Source organism: Chrysochloris asiatica, unplaced genomic scaffold, assembly GCF_000296735.1.
Source record: "Chrysochloris asiatica unplaced genomic scaffold, ChrAsi1.0 scaffold00192, whole genome shotgun sequence".
NCBI lineage: Eukaryota > Metazoa > Chordata > Mammalia > Afrosoricida > Chrysochloridae > Chrysochloris > Chrysochloris asiatica.
The window spans coordinates 5,681,653-5,709,640 of NW_006408710.1; the positions used below are offsets into that span (position 1 = coordinate 5,681,653).

The following is a 27,988-nucleotide window of genomic DNA, read 5'->3' on the forward strand; positions in this document are numbered from 1 at the left end:
TCTCTCTCTCTCTCTCTCTCTAGATAGATAGATAGAGAGAGAGAGAGAGAGAGAAGGGTGGTTGGGTGGTTCTGTCCGATTAGCACTGAGCTGTTAACCAGTGCTAGTCGTCGGTTCGAGCCCACTAGCCACTCTGCAGGAGAAAGATGAGGCTTCTGCTCCCACAAAGTCCAACGGACTTTGTCAAATAGTCTGCAGAGGGGCAGAACAATAGTCAAATAGTCTGCAGAGGGGCAGCCCATCTGCTAAGTGAGGTCCTGGCCCTTCCTCCCCTCCTCCTCCCACCTCAGTTCTCTAGTCCTGCCACTGCCACAACTATGAGGTGCTGCCCTGTTCTGCCACCTGCTGTCTCTCCCATGATGCAATGCAGCACAATAGAAGCCCCTTTCTTTGCCTGCTGCCCAGCTGCTGGCCAGGAGGGGACAAAGGAGGACCTAGGCGGGGATGCCATATGCCATGGGTAGGGAGGGGTGGGCCTCTGGTGCCTGGGGCTGAGGTGATGCTGGATTAGGGCAGGGCGGTCTGAGTCAGTTTGTGGGTGCCTTGAGGGGGCTCAGAGTCCCTCCAAGCAGGAATAGTGGCTGGGAATAGAAGGAGGCGGAACCCCACTGTTTTCTGTAAGGTTTCTGTAGGGGTGCCCCTTCGTGGCTTGAATGGGGGTGTGAGGAGCCCACTCAAGACCCTGGCATCATCCTCAGTCCAGCATTGCAGCTCCCTGACTGCAGAGGCTCCCTAAATCACAGGGTCCCACTCCAGAGATGCTGAGTCTCAGGTGAGAAAGAAGCAAGCATGGAGTTCAAGTTCTGACTCTGCCAGCTAGTAGGTGGGGGCCCTTCCCTTACCCTTTCTCAGTCTTGTAGGTGGTTGTTGTTGTCATAGCAACCCTGTATAGGGTTTCCACGGAGCGGCTGGTGACTTTGAACCACTGACCTTTCGGTTCATATCATCCTTGAGGTCGAGAAGTTATCCTATGGTGCCACACCAGGACTGTATGGCTGTTGGTAATTTTGGACAGTGCCCCTAGCCTCACAGGGTGAAATGAGCCAGGGATGAGGGTGCTGTCAAAGACCCTGGGCCTGGGCCTTAGGAGGAAGGGCAAAGATGGGGTGGGAGGCCTCAAAGTCCCCCTGGTAAAGTGTCGGGGACCAGAGAGGGGGAAGCCTGGCTCAGCAACTGAGAAGGGAGAAGAAAGCTCAAATGACTCCTCTACCCTCCTAATACCCTCCACACAGACACAAACATCCTAGGGGAGAGGTGGGACTTGTTTGAAGACAGGTTGGGAGTGAGCCTCTCTGGTCCCTCCTGGGGTTGCATACCCTAACGCCCATCAGTCTAAACCCTAAGTGTCCCACCAGTCACCATTTGCTGAGTGCTCACACCTCACACCAGATATTCTGTGAGCAGCATTTCACATGAGGAGGGGGCTTGGAAAGGAAGCAGAGGCAGAGCTGGGAGTCACAGAAAGCTGGCGCCTGGGGTCTGGTCTACCCCCTCCCCAGCTCCCTAAAGCCTGAGGAGGGGGTATTTGCATCAGCACCGGCTGCCTCAGCCCCTAGCTTCAGGAACATCTGTTTCTTTTCGAGGTGGGGGTTGGGTGCGAAGAGAAGAAAGCAAGCAAGGGGAGACGAGGGGCCCCTATTCTGGCTTTCAACTCTCCAATGGCCCTGGGTAATTGAATGCAGCTTCCCCATAACGGGCCGGCACAAAGGGGGTCTTTCACGGCAGCCCTGCAGGCCCCCAAGCCATCAGGCGAATGAACTCTCAGCTCGACAGCTCTGAACAGCTCCTCAAAGCGACTCGCTCAGCAATTACTGGGGGTCTGCGGAGGGAAGGGGGAGTGAAGATTGCAGCTTGGTGCTGGGATCAGGAGGCAACCAGAGGAAGGAAGCCAGGTAGAGGGAGACCCAGACAAAGGAGACATAAACGCCCTTTGGCGCTTGTGCTCTCACCTTCAGTAAAGTGCTGAAGACATCCACCAGGAATGAAGACTGACAGTAGACCCCTGCTCCCCACCCCCCATCCCCCATCCCCCCTCCAGGGGCCGCGCAGGTGAAGTGTGTGGAGGTAGATGTAACATAGAGGCTGGGCTCTGGGTCAGAACTCTCTCTGACGCACTAGGCCGACTTCACCTCATTCTACCTACTCATCTTTTTCTGAAAATGGCGATTCTACCACAAGGGGACTCCACCTTGATGTATCAGAACAGAGCTGTGCTCCATAGGGTTTCTCCATGGCAGGCTTTTCTTCCCAGGCACTGCTGGTTGGTCTAAGACCTCGAACCTTTTCATTTGCAGCCGAACATGTTAACTCTTTGCACCGCCCAGAGAGACGTCTAGGAATCTGAGGATCATGCGGTTGCTGGTTCCGAGGAAGTGCTCAGTAAATATTTGATATCATGATTGAGGAAGACATGCTTCATCAATCTGATCTGCCCTGGCGGTTCAAACTCACCAGCTGCTCCTTAGAAACCCTAACCAGGGTTGCTGTAGGTTGGAATCTACTTGACAACACTTAACAACAACAACAACAAACTAGTCCATCGTCACCAAGTCAGTGCTGAGTGGAAGCAAACCTGCAGGACAGAATAGAAAGGCTCCCAGGGTTTCTAAGGCTGAACATTTTCATGAGCACAGTCGGCCTTGTCTTTCTTCCACGGAGTGACTGGTAGGTTCAAACTGCTCACCTTGTGGTTATCAGTACAGCACTTAACCCACTGCATCATCAATTAGACGACATGGGCCTGTTGTTAAGTGCCAAAGAGTTGGTTCCCATATAGGGTTTCCAAGGAAAGGTTGGTGGATTTGAACCACTGGCCTTTGCCAGTGAGATTTATTTGTGTGCTAAACAGATAATTTTTCCTAGCCAATTTTGTATTGAGAAAGGAAGTGTAGAAATGAGTTCTGCAGGCTGGCTTTCAGACTATGCCCTTAGGACATTTAAATGAATATATATTTTTTGTTTTGTATGTGTGTACAGCCAATATTTTTGCTTTGGTCATTTGTGGTGTATAAGATGTAAAAGGGAAGCCACAGGGAGGAAGTAGGATCATTGTTGTTGCAGGGAGGGCATTGTAATCAGTGAGATGAAACAGCGGGTAGGATTTATTGAATGTAAAGCTGATGACCTTGTCTGTAAACCTCTACTCAATTCACAATACAAAGTTTAAAAAAAAAGGAAAAGGAAAAGAGTCCTGCATTTTCAGAAGTTTTATCAAACTCCTCACAGGCATTTGAAACCTGCAGCCTCCCAGGGGTTGGAATCCTGTCTCCCTCCCACCCTGTGTCCCCTAAGTGAGAGGGAGTCCCTCCTTCCTGTGGCGTCTGTTGCTGGTCACCCAGCCCTGTTCTGTCCTTCCTCACTTTGCTGTATCTGGTTTGTTTATACTTAGGATTGCCTTTTTGTTTATCACGCGTCACAAGCAGAATTTCCGCTGGTGAGTTTTGGGTGGTCTAACTTAGAATGTAAGCCAGGCAACATTCACTCTTGAGGTGGGGCACCTCAAGAAAATAGGCAGTTATTTTCTCTGGAGTAGCTGGAACTGGGGGTCCCAGGCCTGTGTGGGCACTGATCCACAGGGACCAATGTCATAATAGAAGTCCTACACTGAGGAGTCCGGCATTCTAGACACTGATTTGTGGAGCTCCTTTTCCCACAAGTGAGTCAGCAGTGAGTCAGTTTGAGTTGATAACAAGGGCACCAGAGAAAAACCTACTGCCTGCCTCCAAGTCTGTCCCCTTAAGCCCACTGGAGCTACTGGGAGGCAGGGTCATGTTGTTGTCACCTCTGTCCTCCGCACTGGGCAGAATACAGGCTGAAGGAATGAGTGTCCGCCCCTCCTCTGCCAGCACTAAGGTCTGGATGCAATGAGCAGTGCTTTGATCTCTGACCCGGAAGCAGACGCAAGACTGGAGCTGAGCCAGACACAGCCCTATATCTACGGAATCAAGAAACAGTCTGCCGGGTCTGGTGAAAAGAGATGGCGATAAGATTCTTATGATTCAATCGTGAGTAATTGTTATGACTAATTGCTACTGTCACAACTGTAAAGGTAGAAGTTTTGTAACTAAAAAGGGGGGAGTAGTTAATCTTACATTCGAGGAACAGAGGACCCTAGGACCATCAAGGGAGAAGAGCACAAGTGGAATGTAGGACCCAGAGATGCAGTGACACCAGAGATGGAGGCAGAGATGATGACATGGAGAGAGGAAGCAGCTGAGGACTCTAGATTCATGCAAAGAGAAAGGCTGTGTGCTGGCGGCTTGCAGAATGTGCCCTTTGGTTGTTTAAATGATTATATATTCCTGAGTGTTTTTGTGTACATCCAAAACAACAACAACAAAAAACAGGGAATAGAAGCAAATCCTGTTGAATGGTGATGCATGGAGGAGACTGTAATCATTGCAACGAAACGGTGGTGTAAAAGCGATGTTCTCCCGTGTAAACTATCACTCAGTTCACAATAAACACTTAAAGAAGAAAAACAATCTGGTGGTGGTGTTGGGGATACTTAGTTGCTCAGGGCAGTGGCTCTTCACCACCACGAGGGGAAGCAGAGTTCAGCATTTTATCAATGGGCAGAGCTGACCAGTGCCCTAGGACGGATGGCCTTCAGTTGCTGAACGCTCTAGGCTCTTCCTGGGTTCTTCCATCTCTGGACACTTGATGTTCTGACATCTTAGAACCTAAGCTACCTCCGTGGGGCTCTCAACCCAAGTGCCTGGTTTTCAAGAGCAGTTTTAGAGGGGCTAGACCCAAGTGATGATACTGGTGGTTGATTCTAAAGCCCCCGTGATGAGCCGGCTCAGGCACCCACACCTTTATCTCACCGAATACCCCTTCAAATAGCCTTATGGAAAAATGCTGCAAAAGACTTGAAAGTGTTAAAAGTGCAAAGATGTCACTTTGAGGACTAATGTGTACCTGACTCGAGACGTGGCAACAATGGATTCAAACCTAATAATAACTGTGTGGACGGCGCAGGACCAGACAGCGTTGTTTTGTTGTGCATAAGGCTGCTCTGAGTGGGAACCGGGTTGACAGCACTTCACAGCAACAGCGAAGACTGGAGAGGAATCGATGCATTTGAATTATGGTGTTGGCAAAGAATTCTGACTACATCATGGCTACCGGAAGAATGAACCAATTCGTTTTGGAAAAAGTACGGTTAGATTACTCCTTGGAAGTGAGGACAGCAAGACTTCATCTCTCATACTTTGAATGTGTTATTAGGAAGGGCCCAGTCCCTGGAAAATGACATCATTATTGCCAAAGTAGAGAGTCAGCAAAAAAGAGGAAGACCCCAAAGAGACGGATGGACACAAGTGGCAGCAGTAATGGGCTCAGACAGGACAATGAATGTGAGCATGGTGCAGGACTGGGCAGGGCTTTGTCCTGTTGTGTGTGGGGTAGCTATGAGTTAGGGCCTTTGGGAATCATCTTTAGTCCTGTGTTGTGTACATGAAGGGCTGGGAAGCTCAGAGAGCTGGAAGGACTGTCCCCAGAAGAAGGAGACACGAAGAAGCAGAGATGAAATGAAAACCTTGGCTGCCAGGCTCCGAGGCCCATGCATTTAACTGCAACAATGTGCTGTTTTTCAAATGAGTGTGTCTGTCCTCAAAGAAGCCCTCTGAAGGGGCCCACGGGACAATCACCCCATTGATCCCATTGTTCAAAGCTGCTTGGGAACCACTTCAGTCTAGTACTCTCCTTGGAGAGTACTAGAATAAACTTGTGTTTGTTCTTTGGGGATGGGTTTGGCTTCTATATTTAAAAAGGCCACCGTATTTGTGGCCAAGTGCACCAAGCTGGAGAAGTGGAGTGTTTGTGGTCTGCTGGAGTGTCTCATCAATGGGTTCTAGAAAGATCTGCAGAGAGGCTGAGCTCACTGGGCTCTGGGTGGGGCTCCCCAGCTCAGACAACAGAACTAAGACCTGCCTCTGATACTTGGAACTGCAACCCAGGCTTGTCCATTCTGGCTGTTGCACCTGGGGAAACATACTAAACCTCTCTGAGCCTCAGTTTTTCACATCTGCCCCCACGTGATGATGTATGATGTGGTAGGGGGTGGATGTGGTTCTTGTTGCTACTTTTGACGGGGCCACATGTTAGTCAGAAAGGGTAATGACTTCACAAGCATGAATCTTAGCTTCTCTATCATTGTTGTTGTTAAGTACCATCGAGTCGATTCCAACCCATAGTGACCCTGTATAGGTATTTCCTATACCTATATAGATATTTCTGAGGAGTGGCTGGTGAGCTTGAACCACTGACCTTGCAGTTCAAATGGCTTTGCAGTCTGGCTCATTAACCTACAGCACCACACCAGGACTCCACCATGCTAACCTTTATTTTGTCTAATACCTGTTCAAAGGTGCTTTGGTAGCATAATGGTTACGAGTAGGGCTGATAACCTCAAGGTCGGCAGTTTGAAACTACCAGCCATTCTGAGGGAGAAAGATGAGGATTTCTGCTCCCGTAAAGATTTACAGCCTCAGAAACTCTCCGCTACGAGTCGGAATCGACTCCACGGCACACCACCACTGCCATCACTTCCATGTCTGTCCAGAGTGATTCCCTTTTCCAATGACCCTTTCATTCTTTCAATAAATACCTGCAGCATGTCCATGTACCAGGTATTGGGGATACAGCCATCATCAATGTCCTTGCCTTCGTGGACCCTAGTTTTCAGAGTAAATAAACCCATCCCTACTCAACCCCAATTCAAACCTACAGGCAAGGTCTCAGGGCCAGGCCTGTGGTCAGTTGGGCTTTCTGCTGTGACAACTACGGTCCTGAACCTTCTGTATGCCATCTCCACAGGACTGTCTGCCTCCAAGTTGCTATGGAAACCATAGTCCAGTGATGGGCTCCTTCTGAGCAATCAGACCAATGATCAGGAGGGGATGCGGGCTTTCTTAGCTCATCGTGGAGCAGCTTCTGTAGTAGGACGGCCCTGGGCATAGACACTCTTCTACCAGTGACTCTGCCAAGGCCGGGAGCCCCCGCATGGCCTTAGTGTGAGATACTTCAAGCTCTTGAGATATCTGGGTATTAGATTCTGCACTGGGAGGGCTTGCTCATCAAAAGGGTGGTGTTCAGCCAATGACGGTAGATTAATAATGTGTTCTAAAGAAGGTTCCCACCACTTGTCTGTCTGTTTGTCCTACTGTGACGGCGTACCCACCACTTGTCTGTCCGTTTGTCCTACTGTGACAGTGAACCCACCACTTGTCTGTCTGTTTGTCCTACTGTGACGGCGTACCCACCACTTGTCTGTCCGTTTGTCCTACTGTGACAGTGAACCCACCACTTGTCTGTCTGTCTGTCCTACTGTAACTGCATATCCACCACCTGTCTGTCTGTAGTATTGTGGTGGTTTCTGTGTTCCTAGGATACAGGAAGTCACCTGGTGTTCCAAGCACCAGCAGGGAGGGTCACCCATGGAGCACAGGTTTGAGAGGAGCTTCTAGACAGAGACAGTCAGAAGAAAGGCCTGGTGCTCTGTTTCTGAAAGTCAGCCAATGAAAACCCTGTGAACCCCAACGGAATGTTGTCCGATAGAGTGCTAGAAGGCGAGCCCACTCGGTTGGAGGATGCTACGCAGTAACCACAACCATGGACTCAGACATACCTATGATCCTGAAGTGGACACAGGACCGGGTGGTGTTTTGTGGCCATGGGTCAGAGCTGACTCGATGGTACCCAATAACAACAGGGGTTATGGGCAGCCACCCAGAGCATCATGGGGGCCTTTGCTGTCATATCTTTGCCCTCTCCACGGATGACTCAACAGGCCCCATACAATAAGCTTTATAAGAAGTGGGGACTTTAAGTTTGAATCTAAACTCTCGTCACCATCTCTGGGGAAAAGAAACAGAAATCATGCTTGAAGGGACCCAGGCCTCTGTGCATTGGCCATGTGAGTTTCTGGTATCCATGTGGCTGCTAAGAGACCCCTGAGTGAAGCGCTTTACTAGTAACTGAAAAGTGGCTGCTCAAACCCACCCAGAAGTGCCTCGGAAGATAGGCCTGGTGATCCACTTCTGATGGGACCCAGCCTTGAAATTGCTATGAAACAGTTCTACTCTGCTCATGTGGGGTTACTATGACTCAGAACCAACCCCATAGCACATAATACCAACACGTGTCTGCAAAGAGTTAAACATGCACAAAAATAGTGGGGTGGTTCATAGCGGCTTCACATCCCCCTACTGTGTCCCCACATAAACGGCGCGAAGTTGGGGTCTCTTTTCCTGCCAGCTTAGGACCAGCCTCGAGCCCAGGAGTAACCCCGAAGCCAAGCACAGCAGTAGCATGGGAGAGATCCACAATCCAGAGCCCCATGACCGGATTCCAGACTTCCTGCCACCTCCCACCCAGGTAAGAGCCTGTTCCCTCCCAGGACTGGGCAGAAAAGTCCAGGGTACGGGCCACAGTAGCCTTCAGGGCTTCTTCTGGGACAACCACTAGGTTTGGCCAGGCTGGGAGGGGAGGCTCAGGGTGGGCAGTGGTAAAATCGCACCATTGGAATGTCCTCAGCCTCCTCTGCCTTGCATGGCCTAGGGCAGCGTGTCCCTGCATGACCCACACCAGCTCTGCTTTCTCCAGCTAGAAGAGCTCTTGATAGAGGAATTGATGTTTAGAGAGTGGTTACTGCGTGCCAGGCCCTTCTGTGTATGTGCGAACCCCGCCCCATCTGAGATGGAGAAACTGAGGCTCACAACAGTCACACAGTCCAGCCAGGACCCTCAGTTCATCAGCAGCAGAACCTGGATTCACCTCCAAAGCAGTTTAACACCTACTTCCCACCTGGGCTTCCAGGACACTCTGCCCTTTAAAGAGCTCATTCTGACCCAAGTACCGTATTTTTGGCACATAACACACCCACACAAATATTGCAAGAATTCATAAAACACGCACAGGAAACTAACATGCGAGGGGAGGGGGTTGGGTAGTTTTCAAAAACTAAACAAAATGTAATGTACCCATTACATTTTCAAAGGCAGTAGCTAAATTGAGCAATTCTCTAGTACTCTGGTCTAGCTACCCACCTGGGCTTACTTAGCCCTCTCTTTGCCCCTGGATTTCTCCCTCTGTAGGCCACAGCATGGGGAGACCCCTGTATGTCTTGAAGACCTCACTCTTCAGAGAATCTCACATGATCGTGGCCCAGGGACCCCACCAGCATTGGGCACAAGCTGCGAGCAGAACTTTAAGAGATAGAAGCTGTTTATACATAGGACTGATTAGTAGTTCTGTTCGTGCCCCCTCCTTGCCCCCCAGTCTTTATAGCCTCCAGGCCTGCAGGGAAGTAGGTGAGAGACCATTGGTCCTCACCGACAGAGAGCCTTCACCCATCATTGCCCACCTGCAGGGCACACAGCCCTCTAGCCCTCACCTGAACTTCCTGTGTAGGACACCTCCCTCACACAGCCCTCCTAGCTCCTCACCTGAGAGTCGGAGATTTCCGAGGGTTTCTCTGTCAGGCTGCTGCTCTCGGCCGGGATCAGATCATTGTACTTGGTGACATCCTCATCTGAGTAGTGCAGGCTGCCTGGGCTGGGCCTCGGAGGAGACCTGGGTTAGCGGTAGGGGACAGTGAGGATGGGAGAGGGACTCTCTCGGGGTAGCCCTCTGGCCAAGAGCCCCACTGTGGGGCCTGAACTCCCCTGAGCCTGGAAGGAAGGACAAGGACTCTGGGTGGACAGAGGAGCCAGTAAGCAGGTGACCCGAAGTAGCCGCTCCACTCTATGTGGCCCCCACTTCCTGTGTCTGCTCTTGGGGAGCCTTGCCTGCAGGTCAGGAAGGCTCAGCCTCTAGGGAAAAGTGGGGAGCATGATGATTTTCAAGTTGTGGTTCCAAGAGCACCTCGCTGGAACTTGGTACTGACTGTGTGTCCCCCACCACATGCTCAGACTTTAGGTGAAGGCTGGCTACGTGCCCTATAGACAAACTCCCCAGGTGATATGTGAAGAGAAGAGAGAACCACTTCCTCCTTGCCTGCTAGAGACCAGACACGCTCTGGGAGGCTAAGTCATGCCCTGGCATCTCCCAGGGAGCCCTGAGCTGAGTCACTGAACAAAGATGCACACAGGGCAGCCCGGGCTGTGTCCTCTCCTCCTGGGGTTCCCTGAGTCGTGCACGACTCTACTGCATGTGTCTTTCAGAAGAGGGTGAAAAGGGCCAACCCAGCCAGGGTCTGATGTGCCAGGATCTGCACAAGTGGTGTTCCAATTCTGGGGCCAGGGATGTGTCACCAGCAACCCACCTGCCACCAACTAAACCAAAAGACACACACTGATTTTACTCTCATCAGCAAGGCCACGTCCCTACAAATTATACTTAAATGAACTGAAACCATGAGGAGGCCTTAAGAGGAGAGGGGAACGGGATGTAGGCTAACTTAGGAGGTGGGGTGGGGGCAGTGACTGGGCATCACTTGTGGGGGCAACAACCAGCAGCGTCTCCTTTATTCATCGGCAGCTGCGGGAGACCATTTAGCAGTTTAGAACATAGCCGCCATTTTTGGGGATCTGCCTTTGGCCTGGCGGGGTCCCAGGTTCAGCTGGGAGCCCGGGGTGGTGTGGGTGATCTGGGGGTACCACTGTCTATCACAGTGAGGTAGGCGGTGTAACTGTGGGTATGAGAGCAGGCAGGGGCAGGGGCACGGTGAGGCCATTCTGAAGGCCCCTTGTTGCATGTGACAGGGCCCGGGAGCCAGCCTGGCGGGGTTGCTGTGGTCGGTCAATGAGGCTGGGCCCTTGCAGAGGCCTCAAACAGTCCTTTCTTTGGAGGACTGGCGTTTGGCCGGGGATGAGAGCTCAGCCTGGCGGGCCTGTATTGCTGCCCCCTCCCTCCTGCCGCCTGGTGAACACACACATCGCTTCTCTGCACCAGAAACAGAAGTGCTTTGTGTGCTGGGCCTGGGAGAGGCCGGCCCCCTGCACGCCTCCTCAGACGAGGCCTGAATGCTAACAGGCACTGAGGCTGAAGTCAGAGCCCCTTCCACATAATCCTGGTCTCCCTTGAGCCCCTGGAATGTAAAAACTACCATGTGACATCAGGTGAAGGTCAGGTGGGCCCTGGCAGCTGCTCTGTTCTTGGAAATGGGCAGCCTGGCCAGTCACGGGGTGAACCGAAGGCTTGTTCCTTCCTCTCAGCTGCTTTCAGATGCTGCCCTTTGAGGGTGATGCAGAGAGTGGAGAGGAATTGTTCCAGAATACAGATCAGGGCGGCCCTGGGGGTGGGGGCAGTTTCTACACTTGCAGAATGCCCTTTAAGCCCTGGGTAAGGAGGGGGAGGTTGGAGTTAGGTTAGGTTAGGATGGAACCTTACTCGGGGCCTGCCCCATCCTCCTTGATGGGTTCTTCCATCTTGCCTTTGAAACAGGTGACCATCCGGGTTGTAGTGCTGTGGCCAGGGCCAGCTGGCTTCAACCAGCAGTCCACTGATTGTACCTACTTCCTAGTGACTAGCCCTGGGCAGTGACGTACAAGCTCCTGGTGAGACCACCTGAGCCCTTCTGTGTCTTTCTGCTGACCCTGAACTTGAAAACCATTTCCCAGGATGCTGAAGATCAAGTGAGTGAATGAGCGTTACCTACTCCATGGCCTTCCCTTGTTGTTAAGTGCCATCGAGTTAGGTCCCACTCACAGCCACACTGTAGAGGGTTTCCAAGGTATGGCTGTTGAGTTTGAACCGCTGACCTTGTGGTTCAAACCGACCTTGCAATCTAGTGGTTTATCCCACAGCACCACACCAGGACTCTCTCTTTCTCTCCCCCCCCCACACACACACACACACACACACACACACACACACACACACACACACATAGCCATCCTGTATAGGGTTTCCAAGGAGCAGCTGGTAAGTTTGAACTGCCGACTTTGTGGTTCAAACCGACTTTTCAATCCAATGCTTTATCCCACAGCACCACACCAGGACTCCCCTAGCGTTCTCCAAACCCGGGCACTGCTGGACCCGGCCCCAAAGCCGCCATCCTCCCCCACAGGGGCCCTATTACCTGGTGTATAGGCCGTTCTTTCTGCAGAAGGAGTTCTTGACGGAGAGCCGGCGGTTGTTGAGTTCCAGGGCAGGGAAGCTGCTTTCATCCAAGCTGAGCATCTCGCCGTGGCCTAGCGCACCAGACTTGGCATTGTTGCCTGAGCAGAGGAATTGTGAGCCAGTCATTCCCTTCCATTCCTTTAGTGGCTCCTAGCCCTCACCTCACCCCTCTACCTGGCCGGATGGCCTCCTTTTTCTTGTGGTACAGTTGAGCCCTAAACTGGAGCTTGAGATTGTGTGTGGATCCCACCATCAGAGCAGGTGTATTCCCAGAAGAGAAAGGACCCCCACTTGGGCAAAGGTGCTCACCCGAATCGGTCTTCTTGGTGTACTTCTTGCTCTGACCTCGGATAATGAGCACAAAGACCAGGAGCAGGATGAAGATGAGGCCGACAAGGGCAATGACCACCAAGAACCACCACTCCTCATAGAACGGGTTGGCTTTCTGGGCTGGAGTACAGATGGAGGTGTCAGGTCTGGGATGCTCAGCCCTCTCCTGCCCCCCACCCTCCCACTCCAGCTGGGCACTACCACCTGATCACACAATTTATAGGTACAGAGGTTCTGTGCTCACCGAGCAACACAGCCTAAGAAGAGATTGGTAAAGATGGCTTCGTTACAAATGCTAGCTCAGGTTAGGGGCTGCCCTGGCGTGCTGTTTTGAGAAGGTTCTGAGGTGGCTTCTGGACTTATTAGGAAAGTGTTCTGGGATTGATTAGTAATGTCTGTCCAGACACAGGCATGAGGAGCAGTAAGTAGTATGTTTGCTATTTTTCCTTGCCACCTCTAACCTACGGGCTAACTTGTTGTTGTTGTTAAGTGCCGTGGAGTCGGTTCCGACTCATAGCAACCCTGTAGAGGGTTTTTGAGGTTGTAAATTTTTACAGGAGCAGAAAGCCTCATCTTTCTCCCGTGGAGCAGCTGGTAGTTTTGAACTGCTGACCTTGCGGTTTGCAGCCCAATTCGTAATCACTACGCTACCATAGACCTGAATGTGCATGAAGTTTGGACTGAATTTTTTCCTGGTGGTAGAAAGCAGTGGAGTTGGGAGGGTGGGTACAACAAGTGGGTCTTTAGAATGCCGTCTTCCAGGAAGACCATCCGTCTCTCAAGGACTCCAGTACCGAGCACTGCTTTCTGGGTCTTTGATTTCAGTCTTGCAGTGGAAGGTTCTGGCTCATGATTTGGTCCTATCAATCTGGGCATGGGAGAGGTGTGTGGGAAGAGGGAGGAGGCCTGGTTTCTGGAAGGTACCCAGTGAATAGAAATGTTGAGTTGTATTCTGCTTTGGGGAATGGAATTCTAGTATTAAAAACCAGTTGCTGATTCCATTCTGGGTCCTTTGTGAGCTCTGGGGCAGGCTGGAAGGGAAAATAGGGAGGGGTGGCCATTCTGCCCCTACAGGCTCTGTTCAGCCCAGGCCTGAGGGCCTGCTGCTTCCAGGCCGATGACCCTGTGTGTTTTGGGATGTTTCCTTGGAAACACAGATGATGGTCTGGCCCATCCTGGGTGAGGAGCTAACAGATGCCTCATCATAGGCCTATAGCTCCAGCAGCTAGGCTCCTTGCCCGGACCTTCTGGAGTTCTTGAAAAGGAGCTTCAGGTCCAAGGCTCAAGGCCCCAACTTCCTATGGGCTCTGGCTCTGTGTTCCCTGCGCCGGAGCATCTGGATAACAGTGCATTTTGGTCTCCACCCCAGTGCCTCTGTGCCGTGCCCCCTCCCACCACCATCCCACAGCACCTGTACCTGGTACAGACTGGGAGGGGCTGCTGGGGGTGCCAAAGCCGTAGTCATTGACTGCGATGACCCGGAAGTCATAACTCACACCCGGCTTTAGGATGTCCATGCTGAACGTGTAGGAGGTCACCTCCTTGGGGATGTCCTTGATGAGGATGTCCCAGAGCCCCTCATCTGTGAGGGCACAGAGAAGAGGTCCCTGTGAGGGGGAGTCTCACACCATCCACCAGCCCCAAGGGTCATCTCAATGGAGATTTCAGTAAACATTGCTTCAGAATGACATGCCTTTTGGAGCATCTGACCCTTTCATTCTTTCTATTAAAACATGAGAAAACATACAACCAACCCAATATCACCATCCAAGATTGTTATGAGCTGCCATCGAGTGGACTGCGAAGACCCCACACACAATAGAACAAATCGATGCCCAGTTCTGATGGGTTATATGTTGGACCACTGAGATCCACAGGGCTTTATTTCTAGAAATGAGGAAGGTCTTTCTTCCTTATCTTAGTCTAGAAACGCCACTGAAATCTGTTCACTGTCCTAGCAATACTCAAGTCTCTGTCGACACATGTGCACCGACTGGGACTCAAACCCTGGTCTCTCGCATGGAAGTTGAAAATTCTACCACTGAGCCTCCACTACCATTGGAGAATACCCCGAGAGTTGGCAAAGGTGTAGTGCTCGCAGGCAGGACTGTAGTCTGGCCTTATGGAATCTGAGTGCCCTCTGAGTGTGGGTGGAAGAGTCTGGTGACATATTGTTCCCGTGACCATGTTACATTAAATGGCAGAGGGAGATGGCCTAAGTGGGCTTCACCTAGTCACATGAGCCTTTTAAAAGCAGACAGAGCACTTTCTCTCGCTGATGCAGTAGTCGGGTGGTTCTGGGGTCATTGTTGTTGTTAGGTGTCATCGAGTTGGTACCAACTCATAGCGACCCTATGCACAGCAGAGCGAAACACTGCCCGATCCTGGGCCAACCTCACTATTGTTGCCACGCTTGAGTCCATCGATGCTGCCGCTTGGTCAATCCATCTTGTTGGGTGTCTTCCTCTTTTTCTCTGACCCTCCACCTTACCAAATATGATATCCTTCTCCAGTGACTGGTCCCTCCTGACGATATGTCCAAAGTATGAGAGACGAAGTTTGGCCATCCTGGCCTCCAAGGAGCACTCTGGCTGTACTTCTTCCAACACAGATCTATTGGTTCTTTTGGCAGCCCGCCGTGGCATTTTCAATATTCTCCAACACCATAACTCAAAAGCATCAATTCTTCTTCGGTCTTCCTTATTCACTGTCCAGCTTTCGCATGCATATGAGGTTATGGAAAATACCATGGCTTGGGGTAGGCACATATATATGAGATGGCTTCTAAAAGTTCATGGGAAAAGGGAATGACAAGATAATGGAATTTTTCCATGATGTTTTTTGAAGTCCCCTTGTATATAATGTTGTGTTAAGTGCCATTGAGTTGGTTCTGTCTGATAGTGACCCTATGTACAACAAAACTACTGCTCAGTCCTGGGCCAGCCTCACAATCGGTGCTGTGTTTGGGCTCACTGATGCAGCCACTGCATCAGTCCATCTAATTCAAGGGCTTCCTCTTTTCACTGACCCTCCACTGTACTAAGCGTGAGGTCTCCCAGAGGCTGGCCCCTCCTGATAAAATGCCCCAAGTATGTGAGCTATCTCACACACACACACACACACACACACAGATATAAAAACCACACAAACACACAGACACACAGAAACACAGAGACATACACAAATACACACAGAGACACACAGAGACACATACACACACAGACACACAGACACATAAACAGACACACACACAAACAACACAGAAACACAGAGACACACATAAACAACACATAAACACACAGAGACACAAACACCTCACACAAACCTGGAGCCCTGGTATTAAAATGGTTAGGCACCAGGTGCTAAGTGAAAGGTCAGAGGTTTGAACCCACCAGCCTCACCTGGGGAGACCAGGCCAGGTGACCTGCTTCTGTAAATAGAGAGCCTAGGGACCCCTAAGAAGGCAATGCAACTGTGTCATACAGGGATGCTATGAGTCAGAATCTAATCAATGGTACACAACAACACACACACATGAGGAGGCTTTAAAAAATGTTCATGGAAAATGCCATCTTTTTTTTTTTCTCAGGGGTGGAGAGGAGTAAGGTGTGAGAGGGTTAGGACTCTGGCTAGGCCTAGTTTAGGTCCAGGATTTGATTTAGTGTTAGGGTATGGTGAGGATTAGGTTAGTGTTAGGGTATGGTGAGGATTAGATTAGTGTTAGGGGGAGGAGCTGAGCTCGGAGTAAGGCGTGGTCTAGTTTTAGGGTTAGGGTTAAGCTGTTGTTGTTAAGTGTCGTTGAGTCGGTTCCAACCCATAGTGACCCTGTACAGGGTTTCCAAGAAGTGGCTGGCGAGCTTGAACCACTGACCTTGCGGTTCAAACCGACTTTGCAGTCCAGCACATTAGCCCGCAGCCCACACAGGGACTCCACGGTTAGGCTGATTTTTATTTGAAATTATTTTCCTGAGATCGACTTGGTTTCCATTTAATATGGAAGTTCTGTGGCTACATTAGTCCCTCTTTTTACCTTATGTTTTTGTTGTTGTTGTTGTTGCAAACTGGTATCCCTGCTTCCCTATTTTCAGTCTTGTATGTTTATTTTACTTGGAATATTTCTATACCTGGGTTGGAGTCCTGGTGTGGCACTGTAGGGTAAGCACTGGACTGCTAACCAAAAGGTCAGTGGATCAAATCCACCAGTCACTTCTTGGAAACACTATACAGGGTTGCTATGAGTTGTACTGTCTTGATGGCACTTAACGACAACGCCATAGCTGGATGACATGCATGCTAGTCTCAGGTTATTGTCTCCCTGTCCAATGACTATCCTTTAGTACTGTTTTTTTGTAAAGCGGGTCTGGTTTTTACAAATTCTTTTAACTTCTGTTTATTTGGAACTGTCCTAATTTCACTATTATAATTGTCGGATAATTTTGCTAGGTGTATGATTCTTGGTTGGCAATTTTTTTTCTTTGAGAGTTTTATATATGTCATCCCATTATCTTCTTGGCTGCATGCTTTCTGCTGAGATCTCAGAGCCTCTTCTTTTTAGATTTGCTTTTTTCCTGAGCTGTTCTTGGGATGTTTTCCTTGACTTTGAAAAGTTTGATGCGAATATGTCTCGGTTATTTTCTTTTGGGATCTCTCCTGTTGGGAGTTTTGATTATCTTTTAATTCCATGAACTTTCTGAAGCCCCTTGTGTGTGTGTGTGTGTGGTGTGTATGTGTGTGTATATATACATTGTTGCTGTTGTTAAGTGCCGACCCATAGTGACCCTGTATAGGGTTTCCGAGGAGCAACTGGTGAGTTTGAACCACCGACCTTGCGGTTCAAACTGATTTTGCAGTCCAGCACATTAACACACAGCACCACACCAGGACTCCGTATGTATACACACACACATATTGAAAATCCACATGGTGACATCTGTCAGAAGGATGCAGACTTTCTTTTTCTTCAGATAGCTGCAGGGGGATCTGGGCTGTGTTGGAGGTTTAGCTAGCTGCCTGCATTTGGCAGGTTCCAAGATCAGGCACATTCTTTCTTAGGAGTGGAAATCAAAGGTGACAGAGGCACTATAAATGGCAGGACCATTCCATGGCTTCCACCTGGGAGGGATCCCCCATCTGTGCTCCACACCATGTGAACCCCAAACCTCCTTTCAGGCCCTTTGTCTGGGGCTCTCTGCATCTTGCCCCCGTGAGACATAATTCACCCTGACTCAAAAAGAGCAGCTGGAGGCTGCCATACGAGGGAAGAAGAGCACGGGGCTACCACAGTCTGGTGGCCATCCATCATGGTGACCTGGAGGCTGGAGGGGCTCTGGCCAGATGCACCGGGTGGGCCCCATGGGGGAGTGGACACTGGCAATCAGAAAGAGGAAGTCTCCCTGTGTGGTTAGTGGAGGTAGAGTTGGGAAGCATGTTTGCAAGCTGCTTTGGCTATTCAGGCCTCCTCTTCCGCAGCCTGTTCCAGAGGCTGGCACCACTGTGATGCGAAGGGTTCATTGGCCTTTCTTCCTTGTCCATCTCAGTATGGAAGCCCCCCCACTCCCCCGAAGCCGATTCAGCATCACAACACACCAGCCTTCACTGACGGATGGGTGCCCTGGTCAGAACTCCAACCTAGGTTTCCCACATGGAAGGTGAGACTTCTCCCACTGAGCCTCCTTTGTCCAGCACCTAGCCCGGGCACTCTAGACATGTGTCTCACAATGTTCACTGGCATTTTTATCACATCACACCCCCCGGTTTTGGGACTTCATGTTTCAGCATTGGGGTGCAACACCATTTTCCTCACGTGACTTCAATTAGCAGTTGGTGATGATAAAGATGCTGAGATAGCATCTGACAGCATTGAGGTTCTAAGTGCCTGGCATTCCATCTCCATAGCAACGGCAAGAGGGAGGGGCTAGTCTGCCCATTTTATAGATGAGCAAACCAAGCCTTGGAGAGAGAGCTTAACACATCTTTCTAAAGTCTCCACCCCTCCCAGTGCCCACTGGGAACTGGCTGTGTGAGGAGAGCTTGCCCAGGACTCTGCATCCACCTTTCAGAAGCGGGGCCTCCTGTCTGTTGCTGGACCGCTCTCGGTCCACCCTACACAGAGACAAAGGATGGGGCCAGCTCTGAAGCTTCTGGAATGACATGCTTTGGCTCTGGACAGTCCCTGGGGCTACAAATCCCCTGTGTGCCCCGTCCCTGGGTCTGCAGTGCCCAACGCTCAGTTCTTACTCTGCATACTAGGAACCACAGGTAGTGCAGGGGAAGTGCAAGACAGGTGGGATTTCACCCTGAAGGTGAGGAAGGTGTAGGCTCCCCCCCACGCCCAGCTGAATCAGGGGACCCAAAGGTAGCAGAAAGAAGGGCAGGGGGCATGACAGCGGAGGAGGAGTCCATCCATAACAAAGTCTGCTCAGAAAGGTCTCAGCAGTCCCCTGGCCCACCATCCTTGCCTGACTCCTTTCGTCCCCTTCCCTAGCCTAGATGGCTGCCCATGGCCAGCTCTCTGGGGCTGCTGACCCTGGGCAACACTGGCTTGTCTTTTCTTTTGAGTTCAGTCCTCCATCCCAAGCCCAGAATGCCCCCGGTCCCATGCTGGGCGGCACAGGGAACGTTGGGAAATCAATAGGGCCGAAGTCCCACAGCCAACATTCCTCAGCCCAGCACCCTGGTTGGTCAACTTCAGTGGAACAAACACACACAGGCCCTGGTTGGGAGAAACACCCGGCAGTCTCCCAGCCAACTCAGCAGCCAGCCCTGGAGGGGCTGGGAGGGACCATCTGGATGGGGAGAGGAAGCCAAGCCGGCCCACATCCTTCAGCTATGTGCTGGATCAGAGGCCAGATTTATTAGCTATTTGTGACTGCAATTATTAGCATAGGGCTTAGGCAAGGGCTGGGTAGTAAAGATGTATTGTCAACTACTGGAGTTATTAACTGTTTGCTATTGGGATGATTAACTCTCAGTTACCCTGAGGTATTAATGATCTGTCCCTGAAATGTTTCAATGCCTCACATAGAAGTAGTAACTACAGACACACTGACTACATCCTGTTAAGATAATTATTTGCTCTGTCTGCCGGGCCAACAAAGTCCTTTCTCTTGCTCCACTTAGTCACGTAAGCCCACATTCACGGACTATAAAGAACCTGACGCAGACACCTGATTAACTCAGAATCCTAGCAACACAGTTGCTGCTGGCGCTGGAGACCGAGAAGCAGGTATCATGGTCACCTGTGAAACAGGAGCCTAGGATGTAGCCCCCTGGAGGGACTTATCAGTGCCCCATCTCCTGATGGCTTTGGAAGTTCTTGTGATCTGATTTCAGGCATGAAAAGAGAGGCTGGTATGAGTACAGGAGCTGTTGAGGCAGACCCACAGCTGAGACGGGGCTTAAAGAGGCAGCCCAGGTCTCCAGGGGATGGTGGCCTCCTTCATCTCGGGGCACTCACTGGCAGCTGGGGTCATGTGGAGGACACTGGGCTTTAACCAACGTGAACCAGATGCTTGGCTCCTCTGACTTCTAGGATAATCCTCAACCCAGCCTGGTCTTCAACCCAAGTTGATCCTCAATCCAAGTTGATCCTCAATCCAAGCTGGTCCTCAACCCAAGCTGGTCTTCAATGTAAACTGGTCCTCAACACAAGTTAGTTCTCAACCCAAGTTGGTCCTTAATGTCTACTAACCACCATTTTCCTGGGAGTCCTTAGCCATGAGTCTGGTTCTAAGGCGGCACCCCATACCCACTGTTTCCCATCACCCAACACAGCTAGCACCAGCTTCACCTCCTACAGCTCAAACACCTTCCAGGTGGAGAAGAGGTACAAGTGCTGAGAGTGGGGGTCCTCAGGGGAGGGGGAGGAGGAAAGTGAGATGTGGACTCTTGGTCCAGAAGAAGAGGGGGCTCAGCGTGGGAGCAGGTGTACCTGAAGGTCTGGCCTCTAAGACATAGCGGGTGATGGGTCCCTTGCCAGGATCTCCGCTGGACCAGTGGATGGCGATGGCGGAGCTGTACCGTACAATGATGGGCATGCCAGGTGGTCCTGGTGCACCTAGAAGATACAGCAGACAGTGGGAACCACCCCTTTCCTGTACTCCAAGAGGAGGGAGGGGCTTGGGCAGGAAGCAGCCGTGGACAATGCACGTCTGAGAGATCTGTGAACTCCAAGGTCTGAGGCCAGCCTGTTAGAATCTGACCATGTTCTCTGAGTCACCCACACTGCCAGGGAGGAGAGGCTTAGGGGAGGAGAGCCCAGAGAGCCCAGCTTCCCGCTTGTCCCACGAAGGGTTAGATCAGGGGATTCTAGTCAATTCACATAGCCCTTGAGAGCCTCAGTTTCCCCACCTGTCAGGACCTTCTGGAGTGTAAGATTTGCAGGGCAGTGGTCATGGGGAGAGTTAGAGGTGGGTGTAAGGATGAGAGAGTGGACCTATGGAGAAGAGGGGGATTGCTTTGAGGGGCAAAAGGGTTCCCAATATCTCCTCCCAGGTCTGTGATGGCAGTATTTCCTTCTTCATTTCTGAAATCTCTCCCCACCCCTGAGTGAGTTACTCTTGGGTCAGTAGGGAGAGAGGAGGAAGGACTGGGCCTAGCACGGAGGCAGAACCCACTACTCCGACCTGGGGGGTGGTGGTGTCTGCTGTCTACTACATAGCAAGAGCAGTGAGCAAGGCCTCCATATAGGACCCCGAATCTCCTTCTCTCCTTGGGAGGGGGCCTGGTGCCACCCCCTGTGCTCCCACAGCCATCACTGAACCACGTCCTTCTCCTACCAGACCTGGGGCTCAGCTGTCCAGAGCCCAGCATACAGCAGGTGCTTCCTATGAGCTTATGGGGACAGAGCTGGGCAGAGTCACGAGGCCAGCGTCTGACATGAGATGCTTTGGGCTCATATGGCCAGGGTTACACTCAGAGCTGGTGGCCACTGCCTGGCCGTGTGTCCAGTCCTGACTCTGAGGGCAAGTATGAGGGCCTCGCTGTCTCCCTCCTTCCTGCCTCCTTTCCTGAGCATGCTTCCTAACCCCCTGCAGCACAGGGGGCCAGGTTGGGCAGGACATAGCTGAGGGGGTTGTGAGTGGGGGGTGGCTCAGGATCCCAGTTTGTCACTGTGCACAGAATAATACTCAGGGCAGAGGGAGGAAGTCTAGTTGTGGCCAGGCTAGGAGGGAAGGGTCTGATTGGCTGCACTTTGTCCTCAAAGCCCCCTCCTCACCCCAACCCCTTTTTTCTGGTTCTTTCTCAGAGGGCAATGTTCTTGGTACCCCCACCTGGAACCATATAGCCTGGGACACTTGATCTCAGGTTAGGACAGATGGCCCTCTGGTCAGCCCTCTCCTGCCCCGGGCCGTCCCTCACTCCTGCTGTGGACACCAGCTCTCTCCTCCTGCTTTTGATTTTCAGGAAGTTAGCTCAGGGGAGGGACACGTGGGACAGGGACAGGCAGGCGGGAGGCAGACTTGCTTGTCTACTGAACATGAGGCGGGGGACAGGAAGTGACCAGAAAGGGAAAGTGAGTGTGGGCTGGAACCACAAAGGGGGATGCTCAGACCCGCCTACCTCCCAGCAGCTAACTGGCCTCCTATGTCCACACCCTGCTGATGAGACTGCAGGGAAGGCTTGGGATGGATGCTGTCCCTGAATGTTGGCTATTGTGACTTTGGAGGCCTAACTCTGGCCATGCAGATGCCCTGACAAACCCTGTAGCCCCCAGAAGACTCCGGGGGGCACCATCAAACCCAGACCCAGCTCCCCACCCCCACCCCAGCTTTGGTTAATGGCATCAGAACTCCAGGGCCACTCAAGCCACAAATATTGGGGTACCCTCCTCCTCTTGGTCTGCCCACTTGACTAGCTCCCTTCTTTCCCCCTAATGTCTGTGTGGGGTCCAGCCCCCAGCATCTCTGTCCCCTGGTGGTCACCTTCCTGAACCTTAGACCCTCTAGGCTCACCCTGGCCAGCTGTTACTAAAATGCACACTCCCAGGATGGTGCCTCGGGATTCAGGTTTCCTGGGGCGGAGGTGGGCCCAGGAATCTTCATTCATCACAAGAAGTCAGGAAAGGGAGAATGGGCAGGTGTTCCCAGGCAGGATTGGGTCTTCCTTCAGCCCACCAAGCCCTCCCCTCTGCTCTGGACAGCAGTAGACTACAGACTACATTTTGTATTCCCACAACCTTCCTCTACCACCTCCTTTAAATGCCCACCCCTCACTGACAGTCAGGACTCTGTGAGTTCCCTCTGACCCTAGCTTGGCCATGTGGGCTTTTGGGGGCCCTGCCTGACTTGTGTGGGGAGTAGCAATCCGGGTGTCCCCTCTGGTCTCCTACCTTCTCCTGGGCCCGTGGTAACGTTGGCTTCGATCTCGGGTCCGTAGGTGAAGGTCTTGGCTCGGATGCGGAACCTGTAGGTCATCCCTTCCACCAAGTCTTTCACCTTCAGCCACAGGGGGCTGCTCCCCTTCACATCCACAGTCACAATCTTGCTGACCCCTGGGAGGGGGCACAGGATGAGGGGACTACTGGCAGGGCAGGAGGAGGAGAACCAGGCAGCGTAGGGGAGGGGCAGCAGTGTCTTGACGCCCCCAGACACTGACCAGAGGTCCCCCTGAAACCAGGTTGGGAAAGTACCACTATCCATAAAGCAATGCCTACTCAATGCCATGTCAGATTACCCAAGAAGCACGGTAAGCACAGGCTTACCTGTGCTTGCTCACTAATCTGTAATGAACAATTTTACATTTTTCACTTCAACAAAGATGGTGCTTCTCGGTCTGGTTGGCAACTGTCTCTCCCAGCTTCCCAGCACCTTCCTACAGAATCAAAGCCTCTTTCAAATGGACCACCCCGAATGTGACCACAGAGGACCATCAACAAGGTAAGCATGGGCTGACTTATGTTTTTTTCTATTTGTCTGTAGTGAAAAATCTCACATGGCTTTTTACCAAAAGTGGTGTAAAACCTGTGAAACTAACTGCTCCCTATAGATTATTTAGTAAGCACAAGTTAACTCATGCTTACTTTGCTTATTGGATACTCCAGCCATGACCCAGCCTCATTCTCAGGGCACAGGCCCGTAGGCCACTCTGGGAAAAAAGGCTCCATGATCAAGTCAGTTTGGGAAACACTACGGTCTGTCTATAAGGGTCCTTCAAGCATCAGAGGGAAAAGACGAGGCAATATCCTATTTAACTGAGACAGGTATAGTCTCCCCCTTTCTGGGTCCCCTGTAATACCTGATAACACCCCACAGAGGGAGAATTCCAAGGTCACCCTTCAGGAAATTCTCTCATGTCCAGGAGTGGTCCCCACACCCCAGGACCACCCACCGCTCAGCTTCTGAACTTCCCCTCCTTCCTCTGTGCTCTGTATCAGTCAGCTGGGCCTCCAGAAAGCTGTCCCCACCAGGCCTTTAAGGAATGCTTCTGCTCTCCCCACCCCACCCCCGATCCAAACCTCTAGGGTAGAGGTGGGGAACATCCAGCCCATGGGTCATATAAGGCCCATAGAATCCCTTGGTCTGGCCCTGCCAAGGCAACCACAGTTCCAGCCATCACATTGTTGTAACTGTTGTTTGAGCCATAGTGACCCTGTGTAGGTTTTCCAAGGAGCGACTGGTGAGCTTGAACCACCAACCTTGCGGTTCAAACCAACTTTACAGTTTAGCACAGTAACACACAGAGCCACACCAGGACTCAAGCCATCACATTGTTGTTGTTGTTAGGTGCCCGTTGAGTGGATTCTGACCCATAGTGACCCTGTATAGGGTTTCCAGCAGCTGGTGAGCTTGAACCACCGACCTTGCAGTTTCAATGACTTTGCAGTCTGATGCATTAGCCCACAGCCACACCAGGACTTCCAGCCATCACATTACGGGAGAGTTAATGAAACGTTTGCCCAAATACAGCAGGCTGATTTTTAAGTTGATAATTTTGTTACACATTTTGGTAGAAAAGAGGTTCCCCACACCTGCTCTAGGGAGAAGGCCTGGGTAGGTGTTGGGAGTTGGGGGCTGTAATGATTTAGGGTCCAGCATTCCTGGAATGGACTGGGCTGTATCTCTGTTGTTGTTGTGTGCCGTGGAGTCGGTCCCAACTCATAGTGACCCTGTACAGGGTTTCCGAGGCTGTAAATCTTTACGGGAGCAAAAAGCCTCATTTTCAATCCCACGGAACAGCTGGTAGTTTTGAATTGTTGACCGTGAGGTTAGCAGCCCGATTTGTAATCACTACGCTACAGGGCTGCATCTCTAACATCTACCAAACCCCCTGATGCTGAGACTGGGCTAGGCCCCAGAGCTGGCTCCCAGGGACTTGAAGCATTATGGCCCTTACCTGGCTCCAGGTTTCCTTCCTACCTCAGACGTCCTGAACAGGGATGTTAGGGGTTTAAAGGAACAGCAGAATGCTTGCCCACATTAGGGCTCAGCTTCTTTGTTGAGTGAATGGGTTACTGACAATAACAACAGAGACTAGCATGGTGTGGGGCATTCTCCAGGATTAGAGACCCTGGTCCCTGCTCCCCAGCATCTGCCTGTGCCTCAGTTTCTCCTCAGGAGAGGGGAGCTGCTGGCTTCTTGGGAAGTCTGTTTTCTGTCGACTCAGCGCAGGGCTGCAGTATAAAGCAGGGGTGTAGACAGTGTGCTTGAGTCCAACAGAGGTGTGTCCAGAGCTGGCCACTATCTGGTCATACCCAGGGCTTAAGGACCCTCTCAGGGGGCTGTCCCGGGGAGGGTGTGGAGTTTAGTGGGGGACCCACCTCTCTGGGCAGGGGACGCCTGAGGTACTTCAAGGCCAGGTGGCGGCCTCTGGAGCCAGAGCTTGTCCTGGTCCTTCATCTGGTTTCTATGGTGGCCTCTGGGCTGGCCTTCCTGCCCCTGACCAGATCTCCTCCCCCTCAGTGCTCCCACACGTGGACAAGCAGGTGCAGCTGGGGAGACTGAGGGGCCATTGTTCCCTGGCTGACCCAGAATGGCTGGCCCCACCCCTAGGGGAGCAGGGACTGTGAGGTGACCTCAGTGTTGCTCTCCCAGCCACCAGCCCTCCACATGACAGGCCAACTACACCTGGGGCCAACAGCAAGTGGGTCAGGCAGCAAGGTGTCCAGTCCCTCACTCCCCAAAGATGGTTGTCAGTAACCAAAAGCAATGGTTTCTGCACGTGATGCATCGGGACCCTTGTGCCTGGTGGGCACGTGTCTGACAGCTACGGTCCAGCCTGGGAGTGGGGCCTGGTGGGAGGGGCAGGCAGAGGCTGGGATGGAGGGACTCAGTAAGAAAGAACAAAGTCCCCAGATGGCATAGGGGTGCAGTGACCGCGGGGGGAAGCGCTGCTCCAAGGTTTTGTCAGCTTCTCAAAGGGGTTCCTGATACCTCAAAGGCTAAAGAGGAACCCTTAGAGGTTCTACAGGGTGGGTGTGGGGGGAGCTAAGAGAGGGCTCTATTTCCTGATGGTCCCTACAGAGACCTGTCCTTTTTGGGGTACTGTATCTTACCCAGATTCCCCTGACTGTCCTCCTCACTTGCACTGACTGAAGGGGATGGCATTTAAAAATGTCCTGCCTAGGAGTTAAGATCCCTGTAACCAAAAGGTTGGCAGTTCCAATCTAGTCAGAGCACCTTGGAAGAAAGTCCTGGATATCTGTAAACATAACAGTCAAGGAAACCCTATGAGGCAGCTCTGCTCCATCGTACATGAGTTGGAATTGACTCAATGGATACAATTAAAAAAAAAAAAAAAAGAATGTGCCCGGGTTAGGTGACCAATTGCCCTCAAAGTACAGTTTCACTTAGAAAGACCCCTTCCCTTTTCTGGGCCTGTTTCCCTGTTTGTGAGATGGAGGGATGCTCATTGCATCTGGCCTGTGGGCAGGGATGGAGAATGGGCCCTTGGAGAGGTGTGGGAGTGAGGAGTTGAGCTGAGTGAGGGTGAGGAAGGGAGAGTCCCACGTACCATCCACGGGTGTACAGGGTTCGTACACTAGCCGGTACCCCTCCAGGACGCCGTTGGGGAACTTCGGAGCCTCCCAGGACACATTCACCGAGGTTGTGGTCAGCTCACTGAACTTGACAGAACCGGGTGCACTGGGGGCTGCAGAGACAGTAAAGGGGTTTTCACATGTCTTTCTTTCACGGGGCATCAGAGCTGGGGTTCAGCTCCGAGGAACCGGCAGAGATGTGTGGGTCTGGCTCTGAGAAGGAAGAGACAGCCAGAGCTTAGTACAGAGTGGGCAGGTGGGCACTTGGGGTCGCCTTGACCCCACCCCCATCTCTATTACTCAGACTTGATGTCGTCAGACCAGCTTCCCCATCTTTCCCCAAAAGAGAGGAAAGGGGACTTGGTTTGCCCCTAAAATTGGGGAATTCAGGCTGCTTCTGCTTTGTCCTGGCAGAGAGAGCCATCTGCCTTCCACCCTCAGGGCCATGCGGGCATGGAAGTTTCCTGGCTCTGGGGGTTTCATGGATCCCCTCTCCTGAAGGAGAAGCAAGAAGCTATCTGGCCTCAGGCACTGGTGGTACGAAAGAAGATTCTGGAGTCACTGAGGTGGTGGCTGCTAACCAAAAACTTAGAGGTTTGAGCTCGCCGGAGGTGCTTGGAAGAAAGTCCTGAATATCAATTTTTAGAAATCTAGCCACTGAACACCCTGTGGAGTGCAGCTGGGTCAACACGATGGTAACTGATTAAGTTAGGTTAAAGAAGATTCTAGAATTGAAGTGCACATGGGAGCTAGACACAGTCAGAAACTCTGGAAGGGATGTTTTCTTGGAGGACATGGGGGAGGGGGCAGAGAGGAAGAGGAAGAAGACCTCACTCGGAGATCTCCTGAGCCAGCTCCAGGGAGGATGACTGGGTTATCATTGTCCAGTGGCGGCCTCCCCACCAAGCCGGAGGCAATCTGGGCCCTGTCTGGCTTCAGCTCTGAGTGGCAGCATCCTGAGTGGTCTTTGAAGGAAGGTGTCAAGCACAGGGGGCCTTTCCTGCCTTCTCTTGGCTGGAGGGAGATGGAACAGAACATTCTGTCCTGCTATTCACAGCAACGGAAGCTTCCAGGCTCCCAGGGGCTCACATCTGGCTGAGGACACTGAGTGTGGAGGAGCCATTTGGAGTCAGTGGAGGGGACCGAGGAACTGAGTGTAAAAACCATCCACTGTATCGGAAGCCACAGTTGGAAAGGAAGCTCAAAGGAGGCCAGGGCAGAAGACTGGATTAAAATCCTTGAGGGGCGAGGCCAGGATGTAGACAGAAAGCCCCCCACTAACCAGTGAGGCACATAACTTCCTGGGGACCCTTCCTCCACTGTGAAACGGAGGCAGGGGGCCTGCCCTGTTCATCTCAGGAGTTCCACAAGGATCCAGTGAAATTCTGCTCAAGAAACAGCTTCAGACCCTCTGTGAGGTGTTCTCTGCACAGGTGGGTGGCAGGATTCTTAGCACCCCCTAGCTCTCCTTTCCTCCTACCTGTTCTTCCTGCTCCCATGTCCCTAGTATCCTGGCCTCTGTCCAGCAGTCAGAGCAAAGCCATACAAACATTCATGATGTCCTGCCATTCATCAGCTGAAAACCCCACTATCTTCCACTGGATTCAGAAGGAACCC

At 51.8% G+C, this 27,988-nt stretch overlaps 1 protein-coding gene across 1 annotated transcript in view; it reads right to left on the reverse strand.

The window, feature by feature from the left end:
* The window catches only part of SDK2 (sidekick cell adhesion molecule 2), a 195,370-nt gene that overhangs the window by 23,799 nt on the left and 143,583 nt on the right, over positions 1-27,988 (reverse strand). The window contains exons 28-34 of the mRNA XM_006872308.1: positions 26,347-26,484; positions 22,727-22,888; positions 20,327-20,452; positions 13,814-13,978; positions 12,376-12,516; positions 12,026-12,164; positions 9,450-9,576 (exon numbers count right to left, since the gene is read on the reverse strand). Coding sequence (XP_006872370.1) covers positions 9,450-9,576; positions 12,026-12,164; positions 12,376-12,516; positions 13,814-13,978; positions 20,327-20,452; positions 22,727-22,888; positions 26,347-26,484 — 998 coding nt within the window. The remainder of the gene's footprint in view (positions 1-9,449; positions 9,577-12,025; positions 12,165-12,375; positions 12,517-13,813; positions 13,979-20,326; positions 20,453-22,726; positions 22,889-26,346; positions 26,485-27,988) is intronic.